Raw genomic sequence first — 15059 nt, 5'->3', positions numbered from 1 at the left:
AAAATGAAATATTAAAATCATGATGTATCTCGCTGCATTGCGCAAGTACGCTTCTAGTTATATTTATAAAATGTTATATTATTAAACCAAAATTAAATTATTTCATTATTAAATTTAAATTAAATTATAATAAAAAATTGAATTAAAAAATTACACAAAAAATAAGAATTTTAAATAGTTAATTTGATACTGATATCGATATATTTTGGTCAAAATTTTATTATATTTTCAAATTTATATTTTATTCAAAAATAAAAACATTATTGTTTTTTCAAAATCACATAAGACCATACTATAACATCGACTGAAATAAAAAATAAAATGAAACATTAAAATCAAGATGTATCTCGCTGCATTGCGCGGGTATCATTCTAGTTATTTCATAAAATGTCTTCACCAGTCTGAAGTTCATTCTACAAAGATAACGAAGATATACAGTCATGTCATTGTTATATTGATATATCTCAAAATCCAATAATAGGTAAAAACCAATCAAAAGATAAGTTTGGGGAAGAATAAAAGCTCAATATCATGCATGAGAGTCGTTCACAACCATTTGTCGACCAAGAAGATCGTTGTAAACGCGAGTGTCAGTCGTTTAGAAAGCGACCAAAAAATTACGAGGGTCTATCAACTAAGTTCAAAACAAGAATCATAGTGGTGCTTCTGAACAAGATAATGTAAGTATTTATTACTATTGTTGAGTTAGTTGATCACTGTTTTATTAATTTATATATAAAAATTTAACATGCATTTTTCATAGATGAATGAAGTGAAAGAGATGTTAAAACTAGATGTTTCCTACAAGAAGATGTTTTAAGTTTGATTATGTCTCGCATATCATGAAAGATTACGAGAATTTCTCAATGTCATTGTAACACCTCAATATCAACAACAAAGTCCTTATCAGTCACCTTCTCCCGATCCTGGTTCATCATCAGGGACAAGTGCCCGTTTACCCTTGTTGAATCTTAATGACAAATAAGGTATTACTTTAACTCAACGACCAATTGGTATAAAAAAGCAAAATCAAAGCTCCAATACGATAAAACACCCTAGAGAGTTTAGTCAAAGCTAGTAAAAAATGAGCAAAGCTATAATTAAAGCGAATGAAGTTTAAACTGATAGAATATCAATGGATAAAAGGTTGACAAACGACTAGAATATTGACGTAACTTCTATATCTGATCCTTGCTTTATGAGTACATGAAACATAAAAAAAAAATAACAAGAAAGAGAATAGGAGAACATTAGGTTGATACGAATAGACAAGGAACTCAATATCAATGATCTCAATATCGAGCGTCTCAACATCAAGGATCTGTAGAAGAAGGCATTTACGACCAAGACGAGGGATCTCAAAACGTGACGGGAAAGTTTTGCTACTATATGATTAGTGGAAACTAGTGACATTTTAATTTATGTCTTAGTTTATAGATTTCTCATTATGAAAATATGGTTATCCGACATTGTGTATGTAAGTTTTATGACACGTGTCACACATAAATGCTGTCAATGAATATGTAAACCTATAGGGTCACACACAAATAACACGTGTGCTTCTATTTACCAGAAACTTGAATTGCATCATGATTGATTGTTAAATAACTATTCTATAGAATAATCAGTAGTATGTGTTAAAAGTGTAATTATGATAATTACGAGGTATTATATGTATATAGAGCTAATATCATTTGTTAACCATGAAAAACAATATTAACCTTGTAGATCAATCACAAGTCATTCTTATCTTATGTTCATCTCTCACTATGCAATTAACATTGAGGATATATTGGTAATTTTCTTCTGTCTTAATTCTATTTGCATTAATGAGCTGTTACAGAAACATTCAGTTCCATGTTTCTAGCTAAATTACCCAAGCACACAAAATATTTGAAAAAAAAAAAAAACAAATCACCTAAGCACAAAAATTGATCAACATCTTCCTTCTTTTCCATATATTATCCCGTATTTAATAAGTTGAACGTAATTCCATTGTTCGTAAGTAAACATGATGGGTGAACACGTGAGATTAATGTTCACAAACGCACATATGATTAGATGATCATGATGGGTTTCTTTGGTGGAGAACATATGTACATAAGTGAACAATGTTCATATATAAAAGAGGGAATAACCTGTGAACGTATATGAAGAATTTAGACATTAAATCATTGATGAAGTCGAAGACAATAAATTTAAGGGATGAAGACTTTAGACATTAAATCATTGATGGAGTCGGTTACTATTCGATAGAGTAATAACTACAAGAGGCTAATTAATGAGGATAATATTTTTGATTTTTTTCCAATAATACCCTTGTTCATATATTGTTCATGTACCAATCTAACGTATCATACTCTTAGTTATTACATAAATATCATGTTAAACATAATCTATTGATTTTCAAGATGAATGGGTGCGATTGATTCACAAAGTTAACACCATATATTCGGTTAACAAAAGAACATCCCCTTATGTATATATATTATGATAAATATAATTATATATACTTACAAATAAATACAAAATCTTATTTGAGTTATAGTCTATCTATAATTCAGGAAAATCAATATAAATAAGGTGATGGGCCTGAGTCAGTAAGTCTAAAAGGTTAATCAGTCTTTCAGATTTATTAACTATTAGAGAAAATATAAATAAACTTTTTCTTTCTTTTCTATAAACACACACTAGAAGGGTTTTGCGCTAGCATCCGGGTGAGGCCAACGCATGTTTGTGTGCGGGAGGAAATCTATCTTGATTTCTAAGTGCTCCATCAGAACCCACATCATATCTAAAAATGTATTTCTAAAACAGCTTATGCTTTGTTTTAGATTTGTTTAAACGCCATTGGATCCAACTTGGGTTTCTTTCCGAAAAAGTTTTCCAAATAATGTAATCTAAAATTATTTAGCAATTTATTTTAGGGGTTAATTTAAATTGCTATTTTTAGAAACCCAACTATTTTACGGGGGTGGTTTTGTAAGATACAATAAACTGAGGAGGTTTTTGAACAATAATTGATAGTTGAGGGACTTTGGGGTACTTTTTCAGAATTCTAGAGACTTCCGTTCCATGCTCTGCATTTCTCTCTGTCACGGAAACAGAGATCAATACTGATTACTGAAAGCAAACATGGAGGGCAAATGGAAGTTGGCTGATCACCCGAAGCTACCCAAAGGGAAGATCATCGCCGTCGTCGTTTTGGATGGTTGGGGTGAAGCCTCTCCGGACAAATTCAACTGCATCCATGTCGCTGAAACGCCAACAATGGATTCTCTCAAAAACGTACCTCTTTTCTACTCTATATTTTGTTCTCGCAATCCATTGCCGATGATTGCGTCTTATATGTGCTGATATCTTTATAGTGATTTCAGTCAATTGTTAGTTTTGATTTTGATATTGATCGTTGAAGAGACAGATGGTTTGATGCATTAGCAACTGATTACTCATCCGGTGTACGTTGTTTTCAGATGGCCCCTGATAAGTGGAGATTGGTGAGGGCTCATGGTACTGCTGTTGGGCTCCCGACTGATGATGATATGGGAAACAGTGAAGTCGGACATAATGCTCTTGGTGCTGGACGGATATATGCTCAAGGGTGATCTTTCTATTATATCTGTCCTTCAGTTTCATCTTATCATGATTTGTTCTTAATTTGAATGACATGCACTCTGTTGGTATTAAGCTATTGCTTATTAATACATATCGATGGTATAAACTAGTAATTAAACATTAAAAAAATGGTGCCATTTGCTTTTATGATCCTCTTCTTACTGAATTTTTCCATGGAGATGGTTGCAGTAATCAGTATTCTAATCACCATTATTTTAATCATGAAGACTAGGATGAGCTTGTTTCAACAGAAATCAGTGAACTTGTAACTTTCTGGTTCCAAGTAACCAATTATTGCATATAGATATATGAGTAATTGATGTACCTTTGATTGCATCATGCGAGAATTCTCCTTTACTTACAACTGCAATTATGGTCAACGTAATAAGTATGTTTTACATTCTTCAGAGAGCGAAAAACCCTAGTTCCTCAGACCCATCACAGTTGCAGCGTTTGATAACACAAGCATGACTATTATATTGTTGACATCCGTCTTAAGTTTTTGTAGGCCCAATCAATCCCATCAATTGTTGGCGAGGATGATGATAGGTGAAGTAGGGTTTTTTCAGATTATAAAAACTTGCTAAAGAATGAATTATTTAAAGGGCATGAAAAATCATAAGTCCCATTAGCATGGAATAGAGGGAAACACAAAATTAAGATGGACAGTCAAATGGATGGTTGACTTGATCAAATGCATCGTTGGTTTCTACTGAGATAGTTCATATTTGTTGAATATTCTCTTTCGATATTTAGTTACAATTACTTACGGTCTTCTGTTGGTTTCTACTAGTGCAAAACTCGTGGATCTTGCACTCGCCTCTGGGAAAATATACGAAGATGAAGGTTTCAATTACATCAAGGAATCTTTTGCAAAAAGCACCTTGCACCTTATCGGGTTATTGAGTGATGGGGGCGTGCACTCCCGCCTTGATCAGTTACAGGTAAATAGGTTTGAACATTTAAGTAGACAGTCTGAATATAAATGTAATTTTTCTTGATGGATCATCATGTATCTTTTTGGTTGGCAGTTGCTACTTAAAGGTGCTAGTGAACGTGGGGCCAAGAGGATACGTGTTCATGTGCTTACAGATGGCCGTGATGTTGTGGATGGTTCAAGTGTAGGCTTTGCCGAAACACTTGAAAAAGACCTTGCAGAGTTACGTAATAAAGGCATTGATGCACAGGTTGCTTCTGGTGGAGGGCGCATGTATGTCACCATGGACCGTTATGAGGTAAATTCTTTAGTGTTCCAGATGTCAATGCTGCCATTACAGCCGCTTTACCCTTTTGGGTGGATCACAGTCTGGATACATCCCACCCCCCAGACCCTTCTCTTGAATGGGATATAGTGGTTCTGTTTGGTTTGGGCTAATGTATTAATATACACCAAAGTTTAGTTATGGACCACATGCATTAAAATGCAACAAAGTTTGGTTTAGTTCCTATTTAGTGTAACATATACTTTTCTCAATCGATGTAACGAACTTTAATTTTTCCTATTTTTGTACGCACTTTATCTATTAAACTGGGTTTCAGCCTACTTGAATGTAAAAAGTGAAGTAAAAAATCTTGAGTTTTTAACAAAATAATAAAACTATAATCTGACTTGGTAACTCATGCCATCTATTTTATAATATAATTGACATTTGACAACTTCATATGCACGCTATCGAATGCCACAAGATTAACATGTTACATTTCAAATTGGGTACAAAATAGGAAAGATTATAAGTTTGTTACATCGATTGAGAAAAAAATATTAAACCGAACTATGTTACATTTTGATGCATTTTGTCTTTTAACTATTCAATATCTTACTTGGTTTTATATCGCATGGTATCTTGCTGAATCTTTGAACTTCTGCTGCTACTTTTGCAGAACGATTGGGAAGTTGTGAAACGTGGTTGGGATGCTCAGGTTCTTGGTGAAGCCCCACACAAATTTAAGAGTGTTGTTGAGGCTATCAAGAAGCTTAGGGAAGCTCCAAATGCTAATGACCAGTATTTACCACCATTTGTGATTGTTGATGAGAGTGGGAAGCCTGTTGGTCCCATAATGGATGGTGATGCTGTCGTCACATTTAACTTCAGGGCAGATCGTATGACGATGCTTGCCCAAGCTCTTGAATATGAAAAGTTCGATAAATTTGATAGAGTGCGCTTCCCCAAAATCCGCTATGCTGGAATGCTTCAATATGATGGAGAGTTGAAGCTTCCAAGTCACTATCTCGTTTCTCCTCCATTGATAGAGAGGACGTCTGGTGAATATCTAGTGCATAACGGTGTCCGCACCTTTGCTTGCAGGTGAGATCATGTTGGGGCAGGTTCAAAGGAGAACCGTATATATTTTTGAGAACCAAGGAACCAACTATTTGATGAATTCATTGTGATAATAGATATTTATGTGAATATTATGAATAATGAAAATGCATGATATTCATGAATGTTTATAAGGTTATTCATCATGAATAATTCATGAAATAGTTGGTTTCAGGTTCTCAAAATATTTATGTTAGAGCAAAAGCTTGATGTTATTGCATTAGTTTTCTCTTTAGTTCTGATGTACGAAAGCTAATGTCCATCTGTCATATACCATCTTAGGTTAATTATTTCGGGAACAATAGTTCTTTAGTTTCTTGTGATTCTTTATTGATTCTAAGAATTTTAAATTTGACCCTGTTTTTGGTACAACAGTGAAACAGTCAAGTTTGGTCATGTCACATTTTTCTGGAATGGGAACCGCTCTGGATATTTTAATTCAGACTTGGAGGAGTACGTGGAAATTCCAAGTGATAGCGGGATTACCTTCAATGTCCAACCAAAGATGAAGGCTCTGGAGATCGGTAAGAAGGCCCGTGATGCTATCCTCAGTCGCAAATTTGACCAGGTAACCATGGTACTCTTTTGCTTGGTAAAAAAAGAGAATGGCATCTGCTGCATATGTAGTTCAAATCTTTTCATATGGTTGTAGGTAAGGGTGAATATACCAAATGGTGATATGGTTGGGCATACGGGTGACATTGAGGCTACGGTTGTGGCCTGCAAGGCTGCTGATGAAGCTGTTAAGGTAATAAACTCTCTGGCCTTGGAATCCAATGTACAAAATTTGCAAGTTTTTTTTTTTTTTTTTTTTTTCAGGAAATGTGTATATTGATGAAGAAAGGCATTGGAGTCCTAGACTAGGACCATTTCTTCTTTATATATGTTGGTACCTCTCTTTTCTATTGGAGAGAATCTGATGGGGTTCAGTATACATGGCCTCACATGGTATTTGAGCCCAGGTCTACCATTCTAGGGGCTTTAACACTGCGATAATTTGTGCCCATCTAGCTCCCTCTCAGCACTCTAGGACAATGTTTTCCCGTCTAGCCTCCGTTGGAGGAGTGTGTAGTCCCACATGGGCTAGAAATTGGACCATTTTTCCTAAGACATGTCTTCTAAAGGGTTTTTTTGGGAAGTGATGTACATATTCTCACAAAAGGTAAGATTTTGTGGTGGCAGATGATTGTTGATGCAATAGAGGAAGTGGGTGGAATATATGTGGTGACTGCAGATCATGGGAATGCAGAGGACATGGTGAAGAGAAACAAGAAGGGGGAGGCTCTTGTTGATAAAGATGGCAAAGTTCAGATCCAAACCTCACACACCCTTCAACCAGTAAGCCATATATGTATGAATGAAGTGGTAGTGTAACATAGATAGATGGATACATAAATGTGTTTATATATATGCAGGTGCCAATTGCAATTGGAGGTCCTGGATTAGCAGGAGGTGTGAAATTCCGGAAGGACGTACCAAATGGTGGACTGGCAAACGTAGCGGCCACAGTGATGAATCTGCATGGGTTTGTGGCTCCTGATGACTATGAGACCACCCTTATTGAAGTTGTTTGATTAATCAAACCACTCTCTCTTTTGTTAACCATATATCTCTATAGAGAGGAGATTTCATATCATTCAATTTGGCTGGCATCATCACATTTCCAAAAATAAGCTGGTGTGTTTTTAAGACAAAAATATATGTTTTTGAACCTACACTATGTTTGGTATTCACCGACCCGTGTCTTTGGTCAAGTGAACATTTCCATGAACACCAATCTGTCCATCTTGCAAGACATTTTCCACGGCAGGTTTGAGATGTTTAAATACCATGCAAATTGTTGAATGCAACCAAGGAATCTTATACATAAAAGTACCAACAATATGTGACCTATGGTTTAGTACGCATTTGATAAGAATACCAAGGAGCTGCTTTTATTCTTCTTTATCAGGTCTTTTGTGTATTAAGTTGTCTATATAGATTGAGATTAATTGATGTACCGAATATATTGTTTAAAAGAAAAAAAAAAAAAAAAACTGACAATTTTACTCCGACTAAGGGAGTGTTTGGGATTGCTTATTTGAAATAACTTATGTTTTTCTATAAAAGTGCTTATCAACTTATTATAAGTTAGAATGATTTAACTTTTTCAAAAACTTCTTATTACCGGTTTGGCACTAGTATAAGCTGTTTATCCAAACACTCAAAAATGCTTATTATCGATGTCATGTCGCAATAAGTCAATAAGTTGTTTTTATAACTGATTCCAAACACCCTTTAAATTTCACAGAAAAGAGACTATGAAAAGAGTCCCTAGAATTATTTGATTATTAGGCTTCTTTTTCAACTTTTTGAAACGGGAGGTTGTATATCGAAATGTCTGTAAACCCATTAAGCTTTAAACAATCAGCCTTTTAGTACATGAAGTGCAACTAGGAACCACTTGAATGAACGAATAAACAAACATAAGCATAAATCTATCGAAATAGTTATGATATTTGTATAGCCAAAACTTTCTCGATTTATTGTGAAAAGTTGAAGACACAGTGTCTCTGCTTATTTGACGTCTCCAATAATGAATGAAGTTTGGTTGAATTTAGTCAGAATAGGGGGGAGAGTCCATGCAGAGATGGACGAGTTGCTGTTGGTACTTTGTGTATAATTCCCCAACAGCGATAACGTCTTCACTTTGTGGGTTCAATCCATGCAAAACAACCAACTTATCCTTGATCAAGGCTGACGACTCGTCATCAGGATCTAAACCCTCTATAAATTCAGCATGAACTTCCCGGCACGCAATGATGAACATAGCTGCTGTATCTGGTTGGTGAGCTTCACGCAGTGCTGCCAATGCATCTTGCAACGAACCAGCTGCTACATACAATATCAGGGCCCTGCATTCATACATTACTTCACACTTTCAACAAACAAACACAAAACTAGTATTTTATTTCCATAACTAATGTCAAACGATGATACCTCCAGATGTTGTGTTCAGCATCGAGGACATGTCCTGCCCATCTTTGCATTACCCTGCACAATATATAACAATAAATGAGACGAGGAAACTAACAACTGCAACATTCGCTTAATACATTGGGTAATGAAAAGAAGATGTGAACCTTGCATAATCGGTTCCTCTTAAATGTGTTGCTGCCAAGGTTGCAGCATCTGTCCAACACCCTGCATCTTGCAGCTGCAATAAATATATATGGACATGACTTTAGGTGAAATCTAATTATCATGTTTTAGGTGAAACTGAACCTTCCTTGCATAGAAGAAAACAAATCTAAACTCCTTTTACTCTGCTCCTATATGTATATGGTCTTTGAAAACCAACTGTAAGCTGTTGATCATAAGACTAATTTATTAAAAACTCTCGACTTGCTATTTGCTCGTAGTGTTTAAAAAATCCACAAATTCACAGAAACTAGATTAAGTTATTACATGACTTACTGGGTTTTCGAAGCACTGTACTAGGTTTTTCGCTGAAAACCCAACACTTTTGAAGAAATAATCTTCTTCAGCTGCTTAATTCAAAGAACACACACACACATTTATATCCACAGAACCCCAGAAAGAAGAACGAAGAACTTACCCACACCGTTAGATTGCATCAATCTAATGGATGCAACTAAAAAGGGGATTACGACCACCTTTTCTCAATAAAAAATATCCCCCCTACTTTTTAATTGAAAATCGGCAAAATTTAATCAAAATTGGAACGAAACAAATTGCACCAAAAGACAACCATTTTATCATCAATAATTTGACATCCATATTGATATTTTTTTTCATCAATTTCGGTTCTCTTTTTGGGTTCTCTTTGGATCTTATCCCTATATATATGAAAGGGTATGTGAAGGTTTGTGAAGGTAAAGTGAAAGTATGTGAAAGTTCGATGCATCTTCAATGTGAAGATGTGAAGGTCCAGTCTCCCTTACAGGCATGCCACTGAAGTTCCACTTATTTATGAAAATGTCACCTACATTTTTTACAACCCATTAGATCAGAGGAAAATCATCCTGAGGCTCAGAAGGTGTTCTCACGAAAAAAATATCTAGCATGATCGCAAGTGTATATATACACTACTATACAATTTGATTAGGAAACTAACTCCCATAACACCCTTGTAAAATAGTTAGCATAATCCAAATTAATTTGGTTTCACAGTTGCTATAAGTTAATTCCTAACTTTGCAAGAATTATTCAACAAAAACAAACCATCATTCTTGTGAAAATGCAAAAATAAAAAAGAACATTATGGTTTGCAACAATGAACAATTTTAGACAAAAAGCATTAAAGAGGACCCAATTTGTCCAAAATCACTCATTATTGCAAAGCAGACTGCTTCTTTTGGTACTTTCACAAAAAACAATGGTTTGTTTGCAACCAACAGACAAGTACACTGGTTAAACAAGTCAGTAACTTGTTTATTACACTAGTTGAATTCTTGTGAGCAATATAAGATCACCTGTGAACATGCTTCTTGATATCTCCCTACAGCACAAAGCAGATGTGTGCCTGACAATGACCTGTCAGTCCTCACCATATTTGCTGCAACCACCTACAAGTAAGAAACAAGTGATCAGATTAAAATCGGCTAAAATGCAAGACAATTTTCATGTTTCAAAGTGGAATGTAATTGGATGTGGAGAAGCCTATAATTACCTTTACAGCAAGTTCATTTAGAGATCTTGAAACTGCAGATGAAAGAGCAACAGCACGCAAAGCATTTGGATAGAAGAATGAGCTCTCTGGAGGAGTAGAAAGCAGTAAATTGACAGCAGCGTCCAAGTTACCAACCGACACAAGCCTGAATATCATTGATGTCAGGACATGTAATTAGCAATTAGGCTTGAGTTGCAGTTTATTAAGTGATTTGTGGTGTCTGTATGTTCAGGACCTCTACATATCAAGGTTTTCCATCAGTTTATTAATGTGTATGGTTCTTGGGCCTGAACACATGTGACATAAATATTTAGAAACCGTAAAATATATACGTTCATAATCTAAGAATTATCCCTTAGTTGATGTATTTACACATTGATGGACACCATTTTTGACTAAATTAAAGTTTAGATTACAGAATCATTTGGAGAAATCTGGATGTTCACTTGACCATAAAATAAAGTTTAGAAACTTTAAAACATTATCGAACCTAAACCGTAGACCTAAATGTTCCATTATGGATCACAACTGTCGTCTTAAAACAAAAGCATAAAACAGAACTAGAAGATACATACATGTAGAGAGTATGTACCATGGACGAAAAACGCTCTTGCCTCCTTTACTAAGTTTTTTCCAAATTGGACAAACTAACCATATGCCAAAAGTAGCATTAATGCAAGCATTACATGGCCCTTGAAAGCGGCATGAAAAGCAGAAAAAGAGATGAACTCACTCATGCACACGGTTCTGAATAGCCTGTTCACCCTCCAATCTTTCATGCCAGGTGATACGCTCACTAGCATTTTCCCACAACTCTTCTTGGTCAAAAGCCATCATCCTAAGTTGGCCGTCACTCTGCCATTAGACACACCAATATTAATACACCACTATTATTTTATTGGTTTGTACTTCCATTTTTAAGAAAAAAAGTGCCAAACAAACTGAAATGTAGCAGTCTGGGATGGCTAGAGTTGTGTGTCTACCAGTGAAAGTCAACAATAGTTTCTTCTTTTTCTTAAATCAGTAGTAGAAGGCCCAAAATGAGCTGCACACAGGCCTATATGAACAGGATAGCATGCAACAAAAAGACAAATAGCTCATTGGTACTGATAGAACACGCGTTCCACATAGATTCGTTTGTGTTTCTTTGGCTTGCTTTTGACACAAATGGAGACAGCATATTCCCTTATTGGTAGATAATTTTGTGCTCAAAACATCTAAAGGACCAAAAAGCTTACCACTAATTTTTTGTTTGTTGACCCTGCTACCGACCGTCCCTTTGTGAACATCCTACTTAGTAACGATGAATCATCAATTGATGCAGACGGCAATTTTACAGGCAGTTTTTGGAGAGACTTGTTAGCCAACATGTTCAACAAGTGCTTTAGTGCACGAGGCAATTGCAACCAAAAGCAAGCCTCTGAGGTTTCACCAAATATTGCAGCTGCAAAAGAAAACCTCGCAGCAGAACCTTTAGTGATTATATTAGCATATTGACGCACTCTCTCATCATCAAGTACGCAACCTGATTCAACAAGACACGGAAGAGAAAAGAAAGAAAAATAATCAACTTTTGTCAACAATATACACTAAAAAGAAAGCCATGCAACACACCACAAACCTTACCTTCTCTTCTGTAGGGCTCTAATGCTTTAAGAAGCAACTCTGGCACTACAGAGTCACCAATAGGTGATACATCAATCAAATAACTACGAAGATCAGATGATAGAGTTCGTGATATTTGGGAATTTCCCTTATCTGTAATTGTACTACACGTGTTAAACCACCTAGGCTTTACTCCATATTGCAAGATCAGCCGCAATGCCTGTTATTTAAAAATAAGAGGGAGCTTGTCAAATGATATCCCAAGGCAGTATATTCTGATCTACTAACAAGGGAAAATCAGACATTCGATCTAAAGAGTAAATTGCCTATCAAAATATAGCATCTTAGAACCATTGCCCAAGGCAATAGATTATAGTAAAGCTCTGAGAAATTTACTCCAGTCTATGATATATATATATATATATATATATTCTTATCAATTTTATTTTATTATAAAAGGAAAAAAGAAAAAAATTATCATAACTGTTGAAAGGAGAATGTAACTCACCCTTGTTATGCAATAACCTCATTTATGTTTGGAGAGACCAACACATGTACTATGCACATATCAATGTAAATTATAGTTGTAATAGCATACCATGGAAACTATGTATGCCTGTAGATTATAATTGAAGGAGTTATTACATCGAACTGTCTAACATCTTGTTAATCACTAGCTAATCGGAAATGGTTAACAATTTTGTAAGCACGCAAAGCAATTACAAATTTATCGAAATACTGAAAAATGTTAGGATTTATGTTCAGCATAACCACATAAGTCAACATCTTAGAACTTACCATTCATGTTACAGGGTTGGAATCCAGTGAGAAAGAGAGTTAAAGGTGAGAAGCGTAAGAAGGGATCTTGTGACATCCGTCACCAAACCAGGTTAGTCAACCGTAACTCGAAACCTAATGTTAGCCCTTTTAGTAAATTTATGTGCTCACATGCTTCCTGAAACATAAGGTGTGAAATTTTAGGAGTTGGGTGGGTTCATTTTTTTCCCTTAAGTACTCTAGTCATTCTAATAGTAGAGGAAAGCTAASTRTTYATAATTCCTAARTTGAATTTCTTTTCCCGAGTACATAATTGGTCTATACAAATGTTTTATGTGCATCGTACCGGTGACTAAAAGCCTTAAGTAAATGAATTGAGTTAATAATGTTAACTAGTTAGGTTGTTTAAAAAAAAACTAATAAAAAAAAGCTAATATTATCAAAGAAGCTTATCATATAAAGAAATAAATCAAGTAGTTTTAAATAAATTAAATAATATATTTATGTATAATTATCCATGGAAGAAAACGTAAGGGAGTTTATCCCATCTTTTTTTTTCTTTTTCCTTTCTTTTTTCAAAATTTAAATATAGTAGTTAGTTGTTGATAATCTTCAATACTTCTTTATCTCCTCCTAAACCCTAATTACTCTCATTCCTGAGAAAAACAAAACACAACATTCTCTCTTTTTTTCCCTTTTGCTTGATCAAGAGTCATCATCACCATCAAGTTATTCAAAGTTTTGTTCTTCAAACTTGCAAGAAACAARTTCCTTTGATTCCTAAACGAAGCCTTTTGTAAGCGTCCAACGTTTTTTTTCCTTCTATAAGTTCTTCTCTAAATCCATTAGAAACTTAATTTTCTTCTATTTTTCTAATGATCCATGAAGGGTACTTGAAGCCTACAAGTGATATCTTCATCACAAATCGTTGAGTTGGTAAAAACCTTCACCTTGTTTGTCTTTCTATCGTCTTTATGATTTTCATTCGATTGTTAATGTAACTCTAATGGATGGAATATATTTTTGATTAAAAACATTTAGATTTTATAAAAGAATAAGTTTTAATGAGTCTTGACTAATAATAGGGTCCTTGGTATGGTTGTTTAGTAAAAACAATGTCGCTTGATCCATTCCAGAATCTGGGCAGAAAATGTGTTGACTTGGAGAGGCCGTATCTCAGTCATAACATGGAGTTAAAATACGAATTTTGGGTCTAGGTTCAAGTTCAATGAGTCTACTTTCTGTTCCAAGTGGTTTCGTGTCAAAACAACAAAATTAACTTGGTCAAAAAGCCTTTACCGTTCAGGGTTGCAAAGCTGGAAATTTTGGACAGAATCTAGGACGTTTTGGGGGCGTCACAACTCCCTCATTTTTTTTTTCGAATTCTTTGGTAAAACTTTTCTGGATTGAGTTCAATATGTCTATTAGAATTTTTGGAGGTCTTTAAGCATTTTATTTTGTATATAACTTTCTGTTGCGCAAAACAGAACGATTTACTGACTTGTACTTTTATGTTATTTTTAAAATTAGTAAAACATTAATTAAAATTAAGGAAAATTTCTGAAAATACCTAATACTTGGAAGTCTCTACCATTAAATTTTGGAACCTTATCTAATTCATTTAAGGTATAGGAAAAATTCTTGAAGTAACCTAAAATTTCGGTTAAGAAACCAAACTTATAAAACTTKGGCAAACCATCGATACTTAGGTCGAGATGACTACCCACAACTAATTGACTTATAGTTTTACGACGCTTGGTAAAATTGTCCTTTAGAAATACTAGGCCGATCATGTATATTCCATCGATTACGAGATTACAATGGTAAGGTTTTAAGCCATGGCCATGTGTAGCTCACACACACCCTTGTTTAATTGTAGATTACTTGCTTGACCTCTCGCATACCTAATACCATCCACTCACAGGTGAGTTTCGTGGCCCCTTTTATTTATATACTTCTTTTGGGGGGGGGGGGATACTCAAAAGCTATTTAACTGTTTTTAAGCTGTGTTGAACCCTTTTCTTTTATTTATTTGGACAATTTGTGTGTTTACTATTGCAATGAAAGTA

The 15059-nt window shown here is 34.8% G+C and overlaps 2 protein-coding genes across 2 annotated transcripts in view; one reads left to right on the top strand and one right to left on the bottom strand.

The window, feature by feature from the left end:
• The first annotated feature begins 3112 nt into the window (after positions 1 to 3112).
• Positions 3113 to 7651, top strand: LOC112507563 (2,3-bisphosphoglycerate-independent phosphoglycerate mutase). Its single transcript, XM_025112203.1, has 9 exons — positions 3113 to 3288; positions 3474 to 3601; positions 4409 to 4559; positions 4647 to 4850; positions 5497 to 5921; positions 6312 to 6504; positions 6589 to 6684; positions 7119 to 7274; positions 7352 to 7651. The coding sequence occupies exons 1-9, from the start codon at positions 3136 to 3138 to the stop codon at positions 7508 to 7510; spliced, it is 1665 nt and encodes a 554-aa protein (XP_024967971.1). The 5' UTR covers positions 3113 to 3135; the 3' UTR covers positions 7511 to 7651.
• Positions 7652 to 8439: 788 nt separating this feature from the next.
• The window catches only part of LOC112507688 (WD repeat-containing protein 11-like), a 53202-nt gene continuing 46582 nt past the window's right edge, over positions 8440 to 15059 (bottom strand). Inside the window, exons 14-21 of the mRNA XM_025112351.1 lie at positions 12235 to 12433; positions 11847 to 12133; positions 11342 to 11463; positions 10609 to 10753; positions 10412 to 10504; positions 9059 to 9132; positions 8916 to 8969; positions 8440 to 8830 (exon numbers count right to left, since the gene is read on the bottom strand). Of these exons, the coding sequence (XP_024968119.1) occupies positions 8533 to 8830; positions 8916 to 8969; positions 9059 to 9132; positions 10412 to 10504; positions 10609 to 10753; positions 11342 to 11463; positions 11847 to 12133; positions 12235 to 12433 (1272 nt within the window). The 3' untranslated portion in view covers positions 8440 to 8532. The remainder of the gene's footprint in view (positions 8831 to 8915; positions 8970 to 9058; positions 9133 to 10411; positions 10505 to 10608; positions 10754 to 11341; positions 11464 to 11846; positions 12134 to 12234; positions 12434 to 15059) is intronic.

Source organism: Cynara cardunculus (assembly GCF_001531365.2).
Source record: "Cynara cardunculus var. scolymus isolate 2C chromosome LG 2, CcrdV1, whole genome shotgun sequence".
In the NCBI taxonomy this organism is placed as follows: Eukaryota; Viridiplantae; Streptophyta; class Magnoliopsida; order Asterales; family Asteraceae; genus Cynara; species Cynara cardunculus.
This window is presented reverse-complemented; position numbering and strand designations above follow the sequence as displayed.